The sequence below is a fragment of the Rhinatrema bivittatum genome, chromosome 1, assembly GCF_901001135.1.
Source record: "Rhinatrema bivittatum chromosome 1, aRhiBiv1.1, whole genome shotgun sequence".
Lineage (NCBI taxonomy): Eukaryota > Metazoa > Chordata > Amphibia > Gymnophiona > Rhinatrematidae > Rhinatrema > Rhinatrema bivittatum.
The window spans coordinates 125,399,127-125,423,321 of NC_042615.1; the positions used below are offsets into that span (position 1 = coordinate 125,399,127).

The 24,195-nt window shown below is 47.9% G+C and overlaps 1 protein-coding gene across 1 annotated transcript in view; it reads right to left on the reverse strand.

Annotated features, from left to right (window-relative positions):
• PCM1 (pericentriolar material 1) overlaps positions 1 to 24,195 on the reverse strand; it is a 1,078,029-nt gene that overhangs the window by 385,995 nt on the left and 667,839 nt on the right. The window contains 1 exon segment of the mRNA XM_029604912.1: positions 4,308 to 4,441. Coding sequence (XP_029460772.1) covers positions 4,308 to 4,441 — 134 coding nt within the window.

A 24,195-nucleotide genomic window follows, 5' to 3' on the forward strand; every position in this document is an offset into this window, starting at 1 on the left:
CGACAGCCAGATGGGGGGGGAAGAGACCCGGAGAGACTCGGTCCCCACACCTGGAAGCGTCCACGGACTCAGGCTATGTGGTGCAAAAGGGGCAAAACCCTCCTGAGCCGGGCAAGAGCTGGGAGATGGGGCCATCTCCCACACAGAAAAAGGAAAAATCACTAAGAAAAAAGTGAAACTTTCCCTTTTTTTTTTTTTTTTTAAAAACAAGAGAGAACAGAAAGAAATACTTGCTTGAGCCTACAAAAAGACAGAAGAAAAAGGCTGACTAGCCTACAGCAGAGAACCGAAGGGGAGATGCTACACCTGCTGGAGACAGACGAATACTGAAGGGTTAGAGGATAGGCTCTGTCCTGATATAGGGCATCCTTCAAGTTTTAGTCTGTCTCCACCTGCTGGAAAGGAGGCTCAACCCACTGTCTGGACTGATCCGGGTACATACAGGAATAAAATATTCACGGGTGTTAAAATGTAGTCAATTCTACTTATGAGGCGTGAGCTCTAGACAAGCGGCCAGTAAATACTATTTGCATAGAAATTGTATTCCCTGTCGAATAATGCCTAAATACATTTACTCAGTCTAGTTTCCTCTAGGTCTGCTACACAATTGATGTCACTCCCAATCAAAATTTGTATTCTCTCTAAGCCTGCAATTACTTCCATCAAATAAGAAAAGAAGTGACTATACTCATTTGGTGCACCCACCAAATGAGTGGGTGCCTTTACAATTGATAACTTTGGGATCCCTAATTTTTCCCCCATAAAAGATACTGTTTTCTTAAATTAGAAATATAACTTTTGCTTTTCTAGTATTTGGCACTGAAACATAATGACAATACTCTACACATTTTCTGCATATTTTCTGTATAATTTATGATCAATATCATTTAAATGTGATTAAAACAATTTCTGCCTATTGTCTCTTCAGTATTGTTAAAATCTTTGACCATTTCACAGGCTTGTCTCTTCAGTATTGTTAAAATCTTTGACCATTTCACAGGCTTTCCTGGCTGACATATTAAATTTACTGACTAAAATGAAGCTATCTCAGTTGATGACTCCTAGATATTTTTTTTGTTTGACAATTTACAGTTCTTGTATTACAGATTAATATGGAGTATTTTTCTATCCGAATTGCAGTTAACTTTTTTTTTTTTTTTTTTAGCACAAACTTATTTTCCAACTCCTTAACCAGTCCTCCAGTTCTTTTAAGTACCCTTTCATTTTTTTCATCTCTTCTGACATGTCTACTCTCCTCATCTGCAAATAAGCATATTTTTTCTCTTCTAGTTCCTCATCAATGTGACTAATATAGATAAAGAAAATAACCAGTCACAGTACTGAACTCTTGGGATGCTCAACTGGTTACTTTGCCTTCACCACTGTGGACTCCATTTAGCACCAGTCTCTCTACCCTATCACTCAATCAATTCCTCACCCAATTTACAACTTTTTGGCCTACCCTCATACTGTCCGTATAAACATGAATATGAAGACAGAGAAAGACTATTATGATTACCTAGCCTGCCCCAATTTTATTCCTGGTGCAATGCCATAGCTCAACTCATTTCGGACTTTCCTCTCACTTCACAACACAGATCCTCTGTTCTTATCCCATTGCTTTCAGGAAATCCAGTACAGTTTGTCTCTGCCACTTCCACTGGGAAGCCACTGTATGAATCTGTCATTTTTTCAGTAAAGATATTTTTTCTGATGCTATTCCAGTCATCCCCCTTGAAATCTAATACAGTGAACTTTTGTTCTAGGGCATTCTTTCCACTTAATAAAGGTTTGCTGCTTGCTCATTTTACCTTTGAATTATTTGTGTTTGTACCACATTCCCCCCCCCCCCCACCCTCACCTCTACCATGCTCTCACTTCCTTTCAGATATACATATTTAGCTCCTTAAGTCCAATCTCAAATGGCATTTGGTGAAACCTGAACAAATTTTGTAGCTGTTTTCTCGACTGCCTCTAGTCTGTCCAAATCCTTATAGCAGTAGACACACCAAATGTATTTGCTTGGTTTAATCTATCACCCAATTTCCTAGAAACTCTTGAACAATTTATACATTGAACCCTGTGCACCATAGCATTCCTCTGACTTTAGCCATTGCCTTATACTGTTTTGCTACCTTGAGTTAATCAGAGAGTCATCATAAGGTCTCTGTCCTGGTTGATGCACATCAAACTCACATTGCCTCCCCACTACCACTCGTGTAATGCTCCCTTGAATTTCTGTAAACCCATATAAATAATTCTGCACCTTTTTTCATGAATCTTAACTTCAAAGCACTCTGAGCTTCTCTTAAAGCAATTCTCATTTTGTCTACTCCCTCTCTCTCTGCAAAGGTCAAAATTTGTCCTCCTAACCTCTCTGCAACATCACTCAAAATATTAAATAAATGGCATAAGCATCTGACTCCAAGACAGATGCTTGTGCCATTCCACTAATTATCCTTTTTTCCAAGAGTGAATTCCATTTAGCAATAGTCTTGTTCAGCTAGTTTCCAAACCAATCCACAACCTTCGAGCTCATCCCCAGGCTGCTTCGATTATGAGCCTCCTACGTGTTACGCTCCACGCTGCAGACGGCGACTACCTCTGTTGCTCACCTCCTTATTCTCTGCCTTGGCTCAGTTGGGCGAACTCGTGGCCTCTGCCAGCTACCACCGGCCTTCCAGCCTCTGTTCCTGGCCCACCTGAGCAGTATGGATGCTGCCGACCGCCATCTTACCCTTGGGATCCCCTAGGTGCATGTGCGCTCCCGGGCTTGTTTTAACCACGTCATGGCGGGAACCTCAGGGATGTCCCCCTCAGATGACTTCACTCATCTTGGATACTTAAACCTACCGGCCCAGACAGCTGGTGACTTGGCAACGAGTTCATCTTGCTGAATCCACCTACTCTCGCTTCAGTACTTGTTCCAGCTCTTGCTTCGGTGGTGTGAGACTATCTAGTATCAGCTCCTTGGGGGCCGTTCCTCATCTCTCAGCTATCCGCTCCTAGGAGGGCCTTCACCCAGACCCCTGCCTGCCTCGCTTCCCAAGGCTTCCTACGGAAGTACTACTTTGTCTTCAGTCACCGTGAGTAACCACGCTGTGGACCACTGCTGTGATATCTACTTGGGAACCCTCTCCGGTGTACCCCGCTCTGCGGACTATTGCCGTGATATAGCTAAAAGAGCCTCACTGGTGTACCCCGCTCCGCAGACCAGTGCCGTGATATCCTAGAGGAACCCTCACCGGTGTACCCCGTGCTCTGTGGATCACTACCGTGACCTCCTACCGAGGAACCCTCTTGTGTACCATCTCTATGAACCCCGTGTACTTCAGAGACTGTATTTCGCTCGCAGCCCCGCTCCTCGGGAAGTGCCGCACCTATTGCCTGACTCCAGTTATCCCGAGCTGAGTCTGTTGTCAGCACCTGCGCTGTCGCTCCGTGGCCCGCCTCCTGGAGTCACCCGCTCTCTCTCTCCTTCTCTACTTCTGCTGTATAACATCCCGCAGCCGAGACCTCGCCTCCCGACAGTGAGGCTCAATGGGGCTCCTCCCCTGGGCGGTCCCACCTCTTACCTCGGCCAAGGGGCCCACATACCCACAAATCCTAACACTATGTGACAGAACCTAAAGGTTTGCTAAAATCTAAGTACACTATATCAAACAAATGCCCTTGATTTAATATCCTAGTCACCCAAATGGATCAGATTTGTTTGACAATGCTCCTCTGGAAAAAACATACGCTCAGATTCTGCAACCTATTGATTATAGATTCTTTGCTATCCTTTCCTTCCCTAGTCTCATTTAAAACTTTCTCCCCACTGAGGTAAAACTAACAGGTCTATAGTGTTCAACCATCTCTGTTACTGCTTTTAGAAATAGGGACAACATCCACTCATCCATCCAGTATGCTTACCAATCTTCTATCTACTATATTTATACTTTACATTTAATACTGATTCCTGCATGGAGTTTCCTTAACAATGAATACAATAGCAACCCAATTTGGATTCATAATGGTGAGAGATACTAAGCAGGAGCAGCTTTCAAAAACATTAAGCACCAACATGTCTTAGGACTGAAATAAATCTTAATGAAAAAAGGGATCTTAATTTTGCTGGTTTTATTTGCTAACTAAATTAAATATCTGATAGTAACATTTTATTTAAAGCAATCAATGTACTTAGTGCATTAGACTATGGCAGACTTCCCTGTTCTTTCTGCTCTAACTAGGTGCTCTAACTCCCAGGCTGTACAGACATTAATTATTACTTGCTTTAAACATTAAAATAAATACATTTTCTTTACCTTCAGAAATGGGATGACCTCCTTCATAATTGCTTTAATTTGCCGATCAAGCTGCTGAGTATCAATTCGTGGACAGGGAATAACAGGAACATTAACAGGATGTTGGACTGCATGGTTTTCGCCAACATTTGAAGCTTTGTAACAAAAAAGAGTAAGGATTTCATTTATTAAAAATTCATTTGCTCGCAACTCTTTAAATCTTGCAAGTGAGACAACGAAACACAAAGCAAGAATTTATCAGAGTTTGCCAACTAAATGTTAAAAAGCTAACATGAGAAAAAAAAAATGATTTCAATATTTTCTTTAAGCTTATATAAAGAAGAGAGGCCTCCACATACGGCATCATGCTTTGGCAGACACAAAGACAATTTTCAAAGTGCAGGGAAATCTGGGTTTATCCACATAAAAATGTCTTTTGAAAATTGTCCCACCTCAGTATGGGTAAAAGTACATGGCTATTTCACAACACATACTTTTACATGCGTAATAAAGAAGCATGGTTAAGTCAAGTGAGGAAAGCATATTTTAAATTACACATAATTCCTGGAATGTAATTGCACCTGCTGCAATGCAGATATAAAATTCTGTGATTGCCCACAGGGTGCTTGCCAGCAAATTTTCTAAGGGGAATACTATGGCTAGTTTCCTTTTGAAAATCACCTTGTAAGTTCACAGTAACATTCTCACAAGCCTGCAAGATGCTCAGGGAGTTTGAGAATTGCCTTCTAAAGGCTACATAGAACCTCTATAGAGTCCAGTGTACATCTAGAATGAAATTGCTTACATGAAAAGCAAAGTTGCTTACCTGTAACAGGTGTTCTCACAGGACAGTAGGATGTTAGTCCTCACATATGGGTGACATCATGAGGATGGAGCCCAATCACGGAAAAACTTTTTGTCAACGTTTCTAGAACTTTGACTGGCACCTACTGGGCATGCCCAGCATAGCACCAACCCTGCATCCAGCAGGGGTCACCTTCAGTCTAGTCTTATAAAAATACATGCGAAAAATAAGAAACGTAACAAACCCAACACTGCAGGGGTGGCGGGCGGGTTTCGTGAGGACTAACATCCTACTGTCCTGTGAGAACACCTGTTACAGGTAAGCAACTCTGCTTTCTCACAGGACAAGCAGGATGGTAGTCCTCACATCTGGGTGAGTACCGAGCTGAGGATGCCCAAGCAATGCACCAAATGTACCCAAAGATGTGCAACAGGCACAACAACTGGGTGGAATTTGGTCAAGGGCATCCTGAACCCTAACGGGTTGGCGGAAGGATATTGGTACCTCAGTTTGCAAATAAGTTGCGTAGCAGACTGGCTGAAGATGGAATCTTGTCTGCCAGCCTTGTCTAAACAATAATGGGCTGCAAAGGTGTGGAGAGAGCTCCAGGTAGCAGTCTTACAGATGTCAGCAAGCGGCACCGAGCATAGGTGCGCTACTGATGTTGCCATGGCCCTGATAGAGTGTGCCTTGACACAGTCTTTGAAGCGGAATGCCTGCCTGCTGATAGCAAAAGGAAATACAGTCCGCTAACCAGGTGTCTGCTTACCCACAGGTTTACCCAATTTGATGGAATCGAAGGAAACAAACAATTGAGTGGATTTCCTGTGGGCAGCTGTACGGTCTAGATAGAATGCTAGAGCACGTTTACAGTCAAGGGTATGCAGAGCCCGTTCTCCTGGATTTGAATGAGGCCTGGGAAAGAAAGTGGGTAGTATAATGGATTGATTAATATGAAACTCCGATACTACCTTAGGCAAAAACTTAGGGTGAGTGCAGAGTACTACCCTGTCATGCAGAAGTTTAGTGTAAGGCGGGTAGGTGACTAAGGCCTGTAACTCACTAACTCTGCGAGCGGATGTGATCGCTAAAAGAAAAATCACTTTCCAGGTGAGATAGTGGAGATCACAGGATTGGAGAGGCTCAAACGGCGGTTTCATGAGCTGCCCCAAAACCATGCTGAGGTCCCAGGAAGGGGCCGGAGGGCGCAGTGGAGGTTTAAGGTGGAGCAAGCCCTTCAAAAAGTGTGTTACGAGGGGTTGTACTGAAATAGGTACATCCCCAACACCTTTATGGAAGGTGGCTACCATAATGACATGTACCCTGGTAGAAGACATTTTGAGGCCTGACTCTGACAGGTGCCAGAGATAGTCCAGAAGCTTCGGTGTGGAACAAGTGAAGGGATCAATGGGCATGGAAGTACACTATACCGTAAACCTGTTCCATTTGTAACGATAAGACTGCCGTGTGGAAGGCATTTGTGAAGCCACCAGGACATGGGAAACCGGCTCTGAAAGGTTAAGAAGTTGAAGTATTAACCTTTCAACATCCAGGCAGTCAGGGAAAGGGCCCTGGAGGTTGGGGTGACGAAGGCAGCCGTTGTTCTGAATGATCAGAAGCGGGTCCTTCCCCAGAGGAATGTGCCGGTTGTACTGATAAGTCGTGGAGAATTGGAAACCAGACCTGTCGTGGCCAATGAGGGGCTATCAGAATCATTAGCCCCTTGTCCCTTCGCAACTTCATGAGAGTCTTTGAAATAAGTGGAAGTGGAGGGTACGCATAAAGGAGACCGCTGGCCCACGAGAGGGAGAAAGCATCTCTTTGCTGAAGGTGTTGGCAGCGAGTGAGGAAGAAGAAGTCCCCTACTTTGTGGTTGTGGATCGACGCAAAGAGGTCTATGTGAGGGTAACCCAAACGTTGGAATAGTGATTACGCTACAGTGGGGTTGAGGGACCACTCGTGCGGTTGAAAAGTGCGACTCAGCTTGTCTGCCAACACATTGTCCACTCCCGGCAAGTAGGTGGCCCTGAGGTACATCGAGTGGGAAAGGGCTTCCGCCCATATCTGTGGAGCTTCCTGATACAGGAGGTAGGAGCCCGTTCCCCCTTGCTTGCTGATGTACCACATGGCCAACTGGTTGTCTGTTTGAATCAGGATGACCTGGTTGGTAAGGTGATCCTGAAAAGCCCTGAGAGCATATCTAATTGCACGAAGCTCCAGGAAATTTATTTGGTGTTTGGCTTCCTCTGAAGACCAAATGCCCTGAGAGTTTGCAGGTTTCCTACATGTGCACCCCAACCGAGGTTGGAAGCATCTATTGTCAAGGTTATTTGAGGTTCTGGAACCTAAAATAGATGGCCTTGTAGAAGATTGAATTGGTCTGCCCACCAGGCCAGCGATCAGCGGAGCTGTTTGGTGATGTGGACAATGGTGGACATTGGCTGAGAAGACTGAATCCACTGCGATTTTAGACTGCATTACTCTCATGGCAAGGTGAGCCATGGGAGCGACATGCACCGAGGAAGTCATATGACCCAGTAAGATCAGAAAATGACGTGCAGTTGAAAGTTGTCGAGACTGCAGTCGATGGGCCAGAGAAGTGAGAGTGAAAGCTCAATCCCGAGGTAGGAAGGCTTTCGCTTTTGGAGTGTCCAAGTTGGCACCTATGAACGACAGGGCTTGAGAAGGAACTAGCCTGGATTTTGGATAGTTTATGTGGAACCCTAGGGAGATCAGGGTATACAAGGTGAGAGTAGGGACGTCAGTGCAGACTAGGGATGTGAATCGTTTTCCATATCGTCTTAACGATAGAAATCGTGTGGCAGGAGAAGAAAATCGTGTTTGGCACGATTATTTCATTGAAAAATCGTTAAAAATCGTTTTTTCCGATTAGTGCGCGCTAACTCGAGTTAGCGCGCACTAACTCCCCGTTAGTGCGCACTAACTCGAGTTAGTGCGCACTAACTCAAAATGATACAAATAGACACTTTCCAGGTCACTGAAGGTCAGTTAGGAATGAATATGTGTTCCTATTGGCTGGCAGCCCTCTTATCTATTGATGTTACCAAGGTTTCCACTGAGGTGATGGTTGGGGGGATGGGAAATGGAACTGGAAACTCATGAACACCAACAGAAAATGAAACAAAGTGTTCACACTTCCCAGGTCAGTAAAGGTCACTTAGGAATGAATATGTATTCCTATTGGCTGGCTGTGCTCTTATCTATTGATGTTACCAAGGTTACCACTGAGGTAATGGTTGGGGGGATGTGAAATGGAAACAGTTGGAAGCTTGACATGTGATGATCAGCACTCACGTGACTAGAACTTCTTTGTTTATTATTTTTGTTAGCAGGCACCTGAAATGCTAGTGCATGTTGAATTTGCCAATCACTGTGCATTTTAGAAAGGTGGTCCTGGCTGGAACTGTACACAGTTCAAATATATGTAATTGATTGTTGGTAAGTGTATTTTTTAAGTAGCCACACTGGCACAAGTATGTTTACTTTTCCTCCTACTTAACTCACTAGCTCAGCTTTGTAAGAAGGGCTTCTCTGCTTGAGTGAGGGTCAGGCAGCTCCCCCCTGTCTGTGAAGCCAGCCTCTCACTAGTAATGCAGGGAGGGAGCTGTCTCAGACTTCACCATCCTCCCCCCCCCCCCCCTCACCCACACACCATTCACTAGCTGGGACATGGGGGAAGTCAGGAGTGAGGGTCAGGCAGCTCCCCCCTGTCTGTGAAGCCAGCCTCTCACTAGTAATGCAGGGAGGGAGCTGTCTCAGACTTCACCATCCTCCCCCCCCCCCTCACCCACACACCATTCACTAGCTGGGACATGGGGGAAGTCAGGAGTGAGGGTCAGGCAGCTCCCCCCTGTCTGTGAAGCCAGCCTCTCACTAGTAATGCAGGGAGGGAGCTGTCTCAGACTTCACCATCCTCCTCCCCCCCCCCCCTCACCCACACACCATTCACTAGCTGGGACATGGGGGAAGTCAGGAGTGAGGGTCAGGCAGCTCCCCCCTGTCTGTGAAGCCAGCCTCTCACTAGTAATGCAGGGAGGGAGCTGTCTCAGACTTCACCATCCTCCCCCCCCCCCCTCACCCACACACCATTCACTAGCTGGGACATGGGGGAAGTCAGGAGTGAGGGTCAGGCCGCCCCCCCCTGTCTGTGAAGCCAGCCTCTCACTAGTAATGCAGGGAGGGAGCTGTCTCAGACTTCACCATCCTCCCCCCCCCCCTCACCCACACATCATTCACTAGCTGGGACATGGGGGAAGTCAGGAGTGAGGGTCAGGCAGCTCCCCCCTGTCTGTGAAGCCAGCCTCTCACTAGTAATGCAGGGAGGGAGCTGTCTCAGACTTCACCATCCTCCCCCCCCCCCCTCACCCACACACCATTCACTAGCTGGGACATGGGGGAAGTCAGGAGTGAGGGTCAGGCAGCTCCCCCCTGTCTGTGAAGCCAGCCTCTCACTAGTAATGCAGGGAGGGAGCTGTCTCAGACTTCACCATCCTCCCCCCCCCCCTCACCCACACACCATTCACTAGCTGGGACATGGGGGAAGTCAGGAGTGAGGGTCAGGCAGCTCCCCCCTGTCTGTGAAGCCAGCCTCTCACTAGTAATGCAGGGAGGGAGCTGTCTCAGACTTCACCATCCTCTCCCCCCCCCCCCTTACCCACACACCATTCACTAGCTGGGACATGGGGGAAGTCAGGAGTGAGGGTCAGGCAGCTCCCCCCTGTCTGTGAAGCCAGCCTCTCACTAGTAATGCAGGGAGGGAGCTGTCTCAGACTTCACCATCCTCCCCCCCCCCCCCCTCACCCACACACCATTCACTAGCTGGGACATGGGGGAAGTCAGGAGTGAGGGTCAGGCAGCTCCCCCCTGTCTGTGAAGCCAGCCTCTCACTAGTAATGCAGGGAGGGAGCTGTCTCAGACTTCACCATCCTCCTCCCCCCCCCCCCCTCACCCACACACCATTCACTAGCTGGGACATGGGGGAAGTCAGGAGTGAGGGTCAGGCAGCTCCCCCCTGTCTGTGAAGCCAGCCTCTCACTAGTAATGCAGGGAGGGAGCTGTCTCAGACTTCACCAACCTCCCCCCCCCCCCTCACCCACACACCGTTCACTAGCTGGGACATGGGGGAAGTCAGGAGTGAGGGTCAGGCAGCTCCCCCCTGTCTGTGAAGCCAGCCTCTCACTAGTAATGCAGGGAGGGAGCTGTCTCAGACTGGTATCAGGGTTAGGGCACTGTGTGCAGGAAGATCACAACACTCCTGGTATTAATAGGGATAGGGCACTGTAAGAGATGACTGTAGTAGATTGAATAAAGATCTGATGTTTCTGCTCTCCTCACACCAAACAAAAACAACACACAAGCAGAGAAGCCCTTCTTACAAAGCTGAGCTAGTGAGTTAAGTAGGAGGAAAAGTAAACATACTTGTGCCAGTGTGGCTACTTAAAAAATACACTTACCAACAATCAATTACATATATTTGAACTGTGTACAGTTCCAGCCAGGACCACCTTTCTAAAATGCACAGTGATTGGCAAATTCAACATGCACTAGCATTTCAGGTGCCTGCTAACAAAAATAATAAACAAACAAGTTCTAGTCTTTAGTAAACACGTGTTTATTTCTAGCTGGAATTCGTTCCAGCTATTAAGTAATTTTATGTACTTTTAATTTTATTTATTTATTACCTTTTTCTTTTTATTCTTTTATTTTAGTATTTTCTCCAATGTAAACCACTTTGACAAAAAACTAATTTATAAAGTGGTATATAAATTCTTTTAAATAAAATAAATAAATAAATAAATAGTCACGTGAGTGCTGATCATTACATTACTTTTTTTGTCAAGCTTCCAACTGTTTCCATTTCACATCCCTCCAACCATTACCTCAGTGTTAGCCTTGGTAACATCAATAGATAAGAGCACAGCCAGCCAATAGGAATACATACATACATATTCATTCCTAAGTGACCTTTACTGACCTGGGAAGTGTGAACACTTTGTTTCATTTTCTGTTGGTGTTCGTTAGTTTCCAGTTCCATTTCCCATCCCCCCAACCATCACCTCAGTGGTAACCTTGGTAACATCAATAGATAAGAGGGCAGCCAGCCAATAGGAACACATATTCATTCCTAACTGACCTTCAGTGACCTGGAAAGTGTTTATTTGTATCATTTTCAGTTAGTGTGCACTAAATCGAGTTAGTGCGCACTAACGGGGAGTTAGTGCGCACTAACTCGAGTTAGTGCGCACTAACACGATTTAACGATTTTTAACGATAAATCGTTAGAATTTCTATTGTATCGTGTTCTATAACGATTTAAGACGATATAAACATTATCGGACGATAATTTTAATCGTTGAAAAACGATTCACATCCCTAGTGCAGACTGCTGAGTGGGAGCCCTGATCAACCAATCGTCGAGATAGGGGTAGATGTGGACACTGACTCCTGAGAAAGGCAGCTACCACTACGAGGCACTTGGTGAAGGCTCGTGGGGCAGATGCTAGGCCGAAGTGTTTTGGGCCTACTAGGAACCGCAGGAATCTGCAATGTGACGGAGTAATTGAAATGTGTGTGCAGGCGTCCTGGAGATCTAGAGAGCAGAGCCAGTCTTCCCTTTGGAGAAGGGGAAGAAGAGAACCCAAGGTCACCATCTTGAACTTTTCTCTCTGTAGGTATTTGTTTAAGATGCGAAGATCCAGTATTGGGTGAACCCCACTTGACTTTTTTGGTATCAGGAAATACCGGGAATAGAACCCCTGCCCCTGTTGGGATAGGGGCACTGGCTCTATTGCTCGGGACTGGAGGAGGAGGGAGACCTCCTGCTCCAGGAGTGATGAGTGTTTGGATATTCCCCAAGTCAGCCGAGGTGGGGAATCAGGTGGAACACAGAGAAAGTTGAGGTGGTAACCTTGAGTTACTACAGCAAGTACCCACTGATCTGTGGTGACTGTGTGCCAAAGTCTGGAGAAGTGGCACAATCTGCCTCAGACTGGAATAATTGGAAGTGGAGGCTGGGTACTGCTCTCTAGGAAGGAATCAAAAGCCAGAAGCTGGACCTGGCTGGGGAGCTGGCTGTGACTTCTGTACTCAAGGTTGCCTGGATTGGCCTTTTTGCTAAAGCTTAGAAGGCCGACCCCCGGACGCCGGGGGATAGTATCTCCGTCGCCGAAAGACTTGTGTCTTGGGAGTCTCTCCTAAAAGATCTTTTGGAAGAGGAAGAGAGATCAGAAGGCAGTAAGAAGAGCTGGCACAGAGTCTCTTGGTGGTCCTTGAGTTGCGCCACCGCTTCTTGAATCTTTTAACCAAAAAGACTATCCCCAGCACATGGCAAGTCAGCTAACCTGTCCTGTACATCTGGTCTGAAGACTTTAGCCAGGCCCATCCCCTCACACTAATTCCTGCCGCCGAAATTCTGGAGGCGGTATCGAAGATGTCATATGCAGACTGTACTTCATGACTGCCAGCATCTAGGCCTTTTTGTGCTAGAGCATGAGGCTGGTCCTGGAATTGCAGAGGTAAGGTTTCAGCAAATTCCTGAATCTTCGTGAACAGGGTCCTGTTGTATTGGGACATGTACAATTGATAGGAAGCAATACGAGAGATCAGCATTGAGCCGTGGAATACAAGTCTTCTAAAACGCATCCAAGAATTTTTGTTCCTTTCCTGGAGGAATGAGGTTTGGAGCATCATGCCCTCTTCTGGGCTGACTCCACAACCACTGAGTGATGATTTAATTGAGTTCTCTGGAAGCCAGGGGCTGACTCAACTAGGTAGGTGGCATCTGCCTTACGGTTGAAAGGGGCCACAGAGCACGGGTGGTCCCAATTTCTCTTTAAAAGGTCCAGAAGAATTTCATTAATAGGGATAGACATGATTTCCTTTGGAGCATCGAGAAACTGAGAAGCTCCAGCATCTGATGCCTAGAGTCCTCTTCAGTCTGAAGCTGGAATGGAACCGTTTCAGACATTTCCTTTACAAAGTTGATAAAGGACAAGTCCTCTGGAGAATAATGTTTCCTTTCATCAGGAGGAGAGGGCTGTGAAGGCAGATCATCAGTATCCTGGGACGAATCATTGGTCCAAGGATCGTAAGGCTCATTACCAGCTCCCATATGTTCATCAGAAGGGAGTAAGCAAATGTTGCTTACCTGATGTAACAGGTGTTCTCACAGGACAGCAGGATGTTAGTCCTCACAAATGGGTGACATCGAGGATGGAGCCCACCACGGAAAACTTCTGTCAAAGTTTAACAGAACTTTGACTGGCCCCTACTGGGCATGCCCAGCAAGGCACTGACCCTGCAGCCAGCAGGGGTCTCCCTTCAGTCTGATTTTCAAAGCTACAGGCAGTGCCTAAAAAAATAAAACTAAAACGAACCCAACACCGCGGGGTGGCGGGCGGGTTTCGTGAGGACTAACATCCTGCTGTCCTGTGAGAACACCTGTTACATCAGGTAAGCAACATTTGCTTTCTCACAGGACAAGCAGGATGGTTGTCCTCACAAATGGGTGAGTACCGAGCTCAGGATGTCCTGACTTGCACCAAATGCACCCAACGACGTGCAACAGGCACAACAACTGGGGTGGAATTTGGTAAAGGGCATCCGCACCCTACCGGGAAGGTGGAAGGGTGTTGGTACATCATGTTGGAAAAAGGTTACGCAAGACAGATTGGCCGAAGATGGAGTCCTGTCTTCCAGCTTTGTCCAAACAATAGTGGGCTGCAAAGGTATGGAGAGAACTCCAGGTTGCAGCCCTACAGATGTCAGGAAGCGGCACCGATCGAAGGTGTGCTACCGAAGTCGCCATGGCCCTCACAGAGTGTGCTTTTACACGGTCTTGAAAAGGAATGCCAGCTTGCTGATAGCAAAAAGAAATGCAGTCCGCCAACCAGGAGGAAAGAGCCTGCTTACCCACAGGTTGTCCTAACTTGTTAGGATGGAAAGAGACAAACAATTGAGTGCTCTTCCTGTGTGTAACTGTACGGTCTAGATAAAAAGCTAGAGCTCGTTTGCAGTCTAGGGTATGCAGAGTCTGTTCCCCGGAGTTGGAGTGGGGCCTGGGAAAAAAGATAGGTAGTATGATGGATTGATTGATATGAAACTCAGAAACTACCTTAGGTAAAAATTTAGGGTGAGTGCGGAGTACCGCCCTGTCTTGCAGGAGCTTAGTGTAAGGCGGATAGGTAACTAGGGCCTGTAACTCACTAACCCTGCGAGCTGAAGTGATAGCCAAAAGGAATAACACTTTCCATGTGAGATATTTAAGATCACATGAATGGAGAGGTTCGAAAGGTGGTTTCATTAGACGACCAAGAACCAGATTAAGGTCCCAAGATGGGGCCGGAGGACGTAAGGGTGGCTTCAGATGGAGCAAGCCTTTAAGAAAGCGTGTTACCAGGGGTTGTACTGAAATAGGGACACCCTCTATACCTTTATGGAAAGCAGCTACCGCACTGACATGCATCCTAATGGAAGAGGTTTTAAGACCTGATTCCGATAGATGCCATAAATAGTCCAAGAACTTAGAGATTGGACAGGAAAGGGGATCAAGGGACTGAGAAGTGCACCATGATGTGTACCTTTTCCATTTATATGAATAGGATCTTCTGGTGGAGGGCTTTCGTGAAGCTATCAAGACACGAGAAACCGAATCCGAAAGGTTAAAAGGCTGAAGGACTAACCTTTCAACATCCATGCCGTCAGGGACAAGGCCTGGAGGTTGGGATGGAGGAGGCATCCGTCGTTTTGAGTGAGCAGATGCGGATCCATTCCCAGAGGGATGTGCCTGCGGATGGAGAGATCCTGGAGTATGGGAAACCACACCTGGCGTGGCCAGTGGGGTGCTATCAGGATAATGGTTCCTCCGTCCTGGCGAAGCTTCACGAGAGTCCTTGACAGAAGAGGAAGTGGAGGGAATGCATAGAGCAGACCTGTCGTCCACTTGAGGGAGAAGGCATCCCTCGGCCGAGAGTGCTGGCTTCGAATGAGAGAGCAGTAATCGTCCACTTTGTGGTTCTGAGGGGACGCAAAGAGGTCTATGCGGGGAGAACCCCACTTGTGAAACAGAGAGGTCGCTACCAGAGGGTCGAGTGACCACTCGTGCGGTTGGAAGACACGGCTCAGCTGGTCTGCCAATACATTGTCTACTCCCGGCAGGTAAGTGGCCCTGAGGTACATGGAGTGGGAGAGGGCTTCTGCCCAAATCTGCGCAGCTTCCTGACACAGAAGGAAGGAGCCTGTGCCTCCCTGCTTGTTTATGTACCACATGGCCACTTGGTTGTCTGTTTGGATTAAGATTATCTGATTCAATAGATGATCTTTGAAAGTTCTGAGCGCGTAGCGGATTGCTCGAAGTTCCAAGAAATTTATCTGGTGTTCGGCTTCCTCTGGTGACCATAACCCTTGGGTTTGGAAATCGTCCACATGGGCTCCCCAACCGATGTGGGAAGCGTCGGTGGTTAGGATTACTTGTGGATCTGGTAGGAGAAAAGGTAAGCCCTGAAGGAGGTTGACTTGAGTCGTCCACCAGGTTAAAGACAGGCGAAGCGCTTGTGTAACTGTGACTATGGAGGATAGAGGCTGAAAAGCTTGAATCCATTGGTGTCGCAGAGTCCATTGTGTTACTCTCATGGCTAGTCGGGTCATGGGAGTGATTTGAACCGAGGATGCCATGTGTCCTAGGAGAATGAGGAATTGGCGAGCCGTGGCAGTGTTTTGAGACTGGAGCTGGCGAGCTAGGGACATGAGAGTTTGGACCCGTTGAAGCGGAAGGTAGGCCTTTGCCTGTAAGGTGTCCAAGTCTGCTCCAATGAAGAATAAGGTTTGAGATGGGACTAAGCAAGATTTCTCGTAATTGACAAGAAACCCTAAGGAAAGGAGTGTGTGAATTGTCAATTTTAGGGAGGATTGAGCAATCTGAGGGGTGGAGGCCCTGATTAGCCAATCGTCCAGGTAGGGGTAGACGTGGACACCTTCCTTCCTGAGGAATGCTGCTACCACTACGAGACATTTGGTAAAGACTCGTGGAGCAGATGCCAGACCGAAAGGTAGTACCCGGTATTGATAATGGTCGCGGCCTACCAGAAAACGCAGATACTTGCGATGGGATTGTGTAATCGCAATGTGGGTATAAGCGTCCTTGAGGTCGAGAGAACACAGCCAATCCCCCTTTTGCAGCAGAGGGAGCAGCGCGCCCAGGGTTACCATCTTGAACTTTTCTTTTTGAAGGTACTTGTTGAGGGCCCGAAGGTCCAAAATGGGACGTAGCCCCCCTGATTTCTTTGGTATTAGGAAGTACCTGGAGTAGAATCCCTTCCCTCGTTGAGAGGGAGGGACGGGTTCTATAGCATTTGAGTGCAGAAGAAGGGATACTTCCTGTTGTAATTGAGTCAAATGGCTGGTTAGACTCCACGCTTGAAGAGGCGGGGAGTCTGCCGGAAGAGTTATGAAGTTGAGGTGGTAACCCTGTGCGATAATTGCTAGCACCCACTGATCTGAGGTGATCTGTATCCAGCGTTGTAAAAAGTGGTACAGTCGACCCCTCACAGGGATGTCTGGAAGCGGGATCTGGCATGTGCTCCGTACAGGGAAGTCAAAGACCCGCCGCAGGCCCAGGAGGTGGGGGTACAGCAGGTCTTTGTTTCCTAGGCTGGCGTGGCTGAGGTCTGTTGGAGGACCGTGCAGGACGAGGCCTAGCCGATGGAGGATAGTAACGACGTGGCCGAAAGAACAACTTTTTAGAGTCCTTCTTAGGTGGTTGTTTGGAGGACACCTCAGATGGAACAGACGAGAGTTGTTTCAATGTCTTGTGATGATCTTTTAATTCTGCCACAATTTGCTGAATTTGTTCTCCAAACAAATTGTCCCCTAAACAGGGTAAATCAGCTAGACGATCCTGGACCTCTGGGCGAAGGTTGGATGACTTTAACCAAGCCCAACGTCTGGCTGAGATGGCAGTGGCTGAAACTTTTGTGGAAGCATCGAAGATGTCGTAGGCCGTTCTGATTTCGTGCTTTCCTGCCTCAAATCCTTTGTGAAGAAGGGCTTGAAGCTGTGGCTGGTATTGGTCCGGCAACGTGTCAGCGTAGTCCTGCATCTGTTTAAGGATGGCTCTGTTATATTGAGTCATGTAGAGTTGATATGAAGCTATGCGTGAAATCAACATAGCTCCATGATACACTTTCCGTCCCACACTATCCAGGAATTTATTGTCCTTGATAGGTGGAGTGGAAGAGTGCGGCTTCAGACGCTTGGCCTTCTTTTGCGCGGACTCAACCACAACAGAGCGATGATCCAGTTGAGGCTTCTGAAATCCTGGGGCTGACTGGACAAGATATGTGGAGTCAGCTTTCTTGTTAACTGGTGACACAGATGAAGGAGATTCCCAGTTTTTCTTTAAAAGATCCAGAAACACCTGGTGAATGGGGATGGAAGCGATGATTTTAGGAGCATCCAGAAATTGGAGCAGTTCCATCATCTGGTGTCTGTCATCGGTCTCAGATTGTAGTTGAAAAGGTACAATTTCTGACATCTCCTTCACAAAATTAATAAAAGAGAGATCCTCAGGAGGAGATCGTTTTCTACTCTCTGTAGGAGATGGCGGTGAAGGTAAATCTGTGTCAGAAGATGTATCATCACCCCAGGTATCGTATGGATCATGTGGGGCTTGAAGCCCTGAAGGACCTGGTTGAGGATCCGAAGGCATCGAGTGAAATCTTGATGGAATCGGTGCTGCAGGCGGAACTGGGAATGGCATCGAGGGCTTCGGCGCTGCCGATGGAATCGGTGCCGGTCTTGGAATCGATGGAGCCGAAGGATAGATCGGTGGAGAGATATGCGAAGGCACCGATGGGACTACCCCGGACGGGGGAATCAGGAACGGTGTTTCTCCTGCCGATGAGAATCCTGTCGGAGACGGTGGTGTTGTCGGTGCTACTGGAATCACCGATGGAAGGGCCGTCATAAGTGCGTCCATGCGGCGCAGTAGCGGTGCTAGAGCGTCCACCAAAGGCTCGGTGGTCGGTTCCCTCCTCGGTGGCGGGGTCGGTGCCGGAATCGGTGCCGGAGACGGTGCCGGTGGAGGTTGGAACCTTTGCATCGCTTTCTTGATGGCCTCCTGGACCAGCCGGTCCAGTTCTGCCCGGAGACCAGGGGTAACGATACCCGGCTCGACGGGAGAGGGAGGCTGAGGCAGAGCCGGAGGGACCACCGTAACCGGTGGGATCACGGCTCCCACACCCCGAGAGGGTGAGGGTTTCCTCAGTGCCTGCGAACGAGACGTGGACGGTGCCAGGTCTGACCGAGGCTTTTTAGTCGGTGGCTCGGCCTGTCCAGAGGTCGATGGCTGTGGATCCTCGACGGGTCGAGACTTGTGCCGTCGATGGCGATGCTTGTCCTTCCGATCTCCTCGCCCATCCGGGGAGGGGACAGGAGTCGACGGCCGAGAAGTCATCGATGGTGGACGGTCACCGGAGGGTTGACGGTGGTGGTGCAACTTCGACGGTGCCGGTTCCGATGACGTCGATGCTATCGATGGCGTTGGGGTGGGTGCATGGAAGAGGAGCCCCATCTTCTCCATCCTGGCTTTGCGACCCTTAGGTGTCATTAAGGCACATTTGGTGCAAGTCAGGACATCATGCTCACTACCCAAACACAAAACACAAACCCTATGGGGGTCTGTGATTGACATAGTCCGGGTGCAATCCGGACAACGACGGAACCCCGTCGCCATGGCCTTGGGCCAAAATTTAGCCGCGGGATCGGTAAGTGCCAACAGGCCTCGAGGGCCAAAATCGACAGAAGTCGATGAAAAACGGCAAAAAGCTTACCGGATTCCGCGAAGTTGACAAAAATTTGTCGAAGGGAGACCCCTGAGGGGCAAATTTTCTTCGGAAAGAAAAAACCGAATTCCTGTCAGGAACGTGGTAAGAAGAGCTCCTTTCACCGCGTGGCAACTGCTGCGCGGAAAAAAGAAGACTGAAGGGAGACCCCTGCTGGCTGCAGGGTCAGTGCCTTGCTGGGCATGCCCAGTAGGGGCCAGTCAAAGTTCTGTTAAACTTTGACAGAAGTTTTCCGTGGTGGGCTCCATCCTCGATGTCACCCATTTGTGAGGACAACCATCCTGCTTGTCCTGTGAGAAAGGGTGTTATCCCGGAAGGCCAGGGCCTAGGCATCGATGTCCTTCAAAGCAGAATCGAAGGCACCGATGGCGGCATCGAAGGCATCGAGGGAGGCACCGATGGAATCTGTGACATCGATGGTTGTGTTGGTGGCAGCACTCCGGAGGGCGGAATGGAGATCGGTATTTCTTCTTCTTCTTCTGATGACAAGGGTATTGGTGATGAAGGAATTGGGCCCATCGGTTCCCTCGGATTCACTGGTGGAAGGGCACAGATTAACACATCCATTCTTGCCAATAACAGTGCAAGCACCGTGGGTATCGGATCAGAGGCCGGCTCAGGAACCGGCACCGGCATCAATGGAGGTTTGAACCCCTGGAGTGCTTTACTGATGGCCTCTTGGATCATCCAATCCAATTTCTGATGATAATCTGGATTTAAAGTAAGGACATCATGGCTAGACCCCAAACACATCACACAGACTGTGTGAGGGTCAGAGATGGACACTGTCGAGTACAGCTGGGGCACAGACGGAAACCCGATGCCACAGCCTTGACAAAATTTAGTTGCGGTGCAGTCGATGGTCGGTAGGCCGCGAGAGAAAAACTCGACGGGAATCGACCGCAAGCAGGTAAAAAAACTTACCGTTCGACCGCGGAGCAAAGGTATAGATAAGGGGACCCCTGTGGGGTATGATTTTTTAAAATTTTTGATAAAGTTCCGTGAAGAAAAATTCCTTTCAGGAATCTCTGAAGAGCGCCTTAACCCGTGTGGCTACTGCTGCATGGAAAAAAGAAGACTGAAGGGGGACCCATGCTGGATGCAAGGTTGATGCTATGCTGGGCATGCCCAGTAGGTGCCAGTCAAAGTTCTAGAAACTTTGACAAAAGTTTTCCGTGATTGGGCTCCATCCTCATGTCACCCATATGTGAGGACTACCATCCTGCTTGTCCTGTGAGAACAGATGTTCTCTAATAAGAGCAGAACAAGTTACATAGATCACATGACCTGATTTATGTCACTGCAGACATTACAGAATTTTGAGGGAACTCTTTTGGATATGCTCTAATATTTCATGTACCTACTGGCTCAGTGGCTCTGCAGTTCAACAATTTGTCAAGCAAAAAGGAAAACAAGAGAATGGAGATCAACCTTCAAAGGGGAGCTGGGTGGGTTCTGAGGCTCCTTGTTCTGTTGTCATCAATTAACACCCATTACAAATAAACAATTTCATTTTCTCAGATGACAAGCAGACAATCCACACAAACTGGACTCCTTAGCTAAGGATTGTCCTCAAATACATGGGGGAAAACATCAAAACAATCAACAGGTGAGTAGTTTTTTTGCTGGATGAAAATTCAGTTTATATTGTTTTTTTTAAATGTTCTAATAGGAAAAATGACAGGGATGAAAACCTGAAACTCTAAAAATGGGTCCCAAGATAGGAGTTGGGCTGTACTTAGCAAAAAGGCCTTGGAGTACTGACTGTCCAAACCTAGCATCCCAACATGCTCACACATCTAGTCAGTAGTGGTTGGAAAAAAAATGTGGCTTAACTTTACACTGCAGCCTTGTAAATCTCCTCTAAGGCGATAGAACTAAGAATGGCAGCCAACCTTGCCATGGCCCTGACAGGATGGACACTGACATTCACCTCTATGGTGCTAAAGTTAAATAATGGGAGATTCAATCTGCTACCCCATTGGAAAATATCGTTTTTGTCACAATAAGGCCGGACCTACTGGGATCAAAAATAACAAAAAGTAGACTATTTCTGTAGGTTAAGTCTGATCCAGAATACAGTTGAGTGCATAAAGGGCCTCCATTGTATCCTGTGCACAGATTACTACAACCTCTACTACTATTACTAAGTTTTTAAAGTGGTACTAGACATATGCATCACTGTACAGATACACAAAAAAGACAGTCAATGCTCCATGGAGCTTATAATTCAGTCAAAATGGAGAAATTACTTACCTGATAATTTTGTTTTCCTTAGTGTAGACAGATGGGCTCAGGACCAATGGGTATAGTGTGCTCCTGATAGGAGCTGGAGATGGAGTCATATGGAGCCATAGGGACAGACCATGTGAAGTTCTGAAAGAAGCTCCCGCTAGGAAGTAGAGTACTAGATTGAGATTCCATAGGGGTACCGCCACTTTAGAGGTGGTCAGATTTGCTTGACCCCTCTTAGGAAGCGGGAGACTTCTGGATGGGAAGATAGACTGAGGCCGTCTACTTTGGTTCGACTGGAATGGTGGTGCGCTTTGTGACTGTGCAGACCATGGCGTCCACTTTGGGAAACACCACGAGGTCTTTGGCTGACGGTTCCAGTGGATATGGGGCTTTAAGGGCCTGTCCTCCCTTGAAACTGGCCTCCGGGGCATTCCATTCCAGGTCGATCAGCTGTTGTATGGCTTGCAGCAATTTGAAATGGCATGAGGTCTGATGGAGCCCGATCAGAAGAGGGTTCCCTCTTTGGTTCTGCTGAGGCGTTTGTGTCTGGGATGGCCAGCTCAGTCAGGCTCCCGGACACGAGGTCTGGTAGCTCGCCTTTGGAGAAGAAACACATCATGGTTCGGTATGGTTCCCTTCCTGGAGGGATTTCCCCTTCCCTTCCTCCAGGGAGTCTTGGTCTTCCTCCCAGGTTCCTCCCAGGGTTCCTGGGTCTATATTGAACCCAGCAGCGTTCCCTGAGTGCCCCATCTGGAGGGCCGAGCTGGGGATAGAGAGGTCAGGGGTACTAGCAGTGGATCTGGATTCCTGTACTGGCTGGGGGAGGGGGGGGGGATGAGGGACGACCTTGCCCTGGTTCTCCCAGAGCCGTTTCGCACTGTAGGCACAAGGCAGTAGCCTCTTCATGCTGTGCAGCTCTTATGTGGCAGGCTGGGCAAAGGGCTTGTGCTTTGGCTTTCTTGGCCGGTGGTGCCATGGTTTGTGCGCATAGGGGCGTTCAAACCCGGTCTGTGCGTTTATATGCGCGCGCCAGGAGGCTTAGATATGCGCAGAGGGTGTGCATGCAGGCTGCGAAGATATGCGTGCCGGCCGGTCTGTGCGCTTACGGGGATGCGAGCAGCTGAACTTGTGCGCCCAGTGCTATTGAGCGTGGCACTATGCGCCCGGCACCCTCATGCACGCAACTGTGCGCAAACATATGTTATGTGCCCAACTCACCGCTGTGCGCACGGCTCAGTTAGGCGGACAGTATGGTGATCAAGGGGGGGAATGGTGCCAGCGACCACGCGATTAAGATGCCCCCCCCTCCCCCCGGAGGGTCTCCACGTGGAAGGACACTCGAGCCGGATCGGTGTCTAGCCTGGACGGGGCTGCTCAACCCGATGGGACAGATGCAGACGGGCGATCTGTGCGGCTATCTGAGCCTCGGAGACCAAGACTTAAGAAAGTTTTTTACCTTACCTTATCTCGGCGCTTCCCGGTCTCGTGCCGGGCGGTCTCCAGCTGTGGGGGGAGAGGGAAATACCTTCACCGCTGCGCTCGGTCTTGCATCCGCTGCCTCTCAGCCGCTCCCTCCTGGGGGCTAAGGCCACGCCAGGAACTGGCTGCCGGACCGAGGCTTACCTCTGAGGGATCTCGGAAATCACCTCAGGAATTCTCGATTGGTGGAGGGACCCTTAGGTATCACCGCAGGAGAGCGGGGCTCGTCTTGTAGAGGTAAGATTTTGAATTTTCTTTCTTCTTTTGGTTTCCTAACGCTGAGCAAGCGTGTGTAGAGTCCCAAACAGCTAAAGAGACAGAGAAATACTGAAGAGCAGAGCTTCCTGCAGGGGTATATGTAGTGCTGACGTCAGATTGAAATCTGACTCAGTTTCCAACTGCTATGAGGAGCACACTATACCCATTGGTCCTGAGTCCATCTGCTACACGCTAGGAAACAAACATTAGCCTGTGGAAAGTGTTTTTATTGGAGAGAAATATTTAGTATTTAAAACCCACCTCAAAAAAAGTGAGTTTTTAGACTGGACTTGACTATGGTCAGAGAGGGACATGACACACTGACTCAGTAAGTCTATTCCATGCATATGGTACAGCACCCTCTAAGTAAACTCCCCAGAATAGGATGGATGAATCTGTGGTAAATACAATTTAATGTTGAGGAATTTGGAAGGGGAGACCTTTGATCAAACAGGAGTGTGCAAGTCACAAATAGGAGTCCGATCTCCTCTATGAGCAGGATACAATCCTGTAGACTCAAAGCAGCCTGAATATTTTGAGACTAACATCTACTGTGCTTACCTCAAATGGACATATCCTAAGGAAGTTATATGAATTGTTGTAGCTATGAGGCCTAACATTCTGAACATGAAACAATTAACCCTTAAAACAGTGACAACTCTGAATTCCATCCCCTGCTCTAGGCACAATATCCTGGGCTCTACTATCAGAGAGATAAGCTTGAGACAGAGTCATGTCTAGTAGAGCCCCTTAAATTGCAATGAAGGTGACAATCGCATGAGACTTTGTGAAATTGATGATAAGCCCTAGTGATTCGAACACCCAGATGATGATCTGCCCCAATTTGTCTATCCCTGCCTGATATGTTCTCAACCTTAATCATTTAGATAGGTGGTGCAGGAATATATGCATTCCTGCCATTTTAAGTAAGCTATGATGATAGCTTTTCATATGAAGACCTGCAGAGCAAAGGACAGGCAATAGATGGTACATGGTAATGAAAGCGCAGTGCTCCTACCATAAATCTAAGATATCTCTTGTAAGTTAGATGAATCTCTTTGTGGGTATAGTCCTCATGGTAATACAGTAAATGAAAGCAGTAGTAAGACTTATTGGTCTATCTAATTTATCCAGTTATTCCTATCTACACTGCTTGTATAATATGAATCCTTAACCTAGTCGTCTATGTACTTCCTCAATGATTCTCTACCATCTAACACAAATGACTATCTTTCATAGTCAGTTGTGTCATAGTCATTTGTGTCAGACTGTT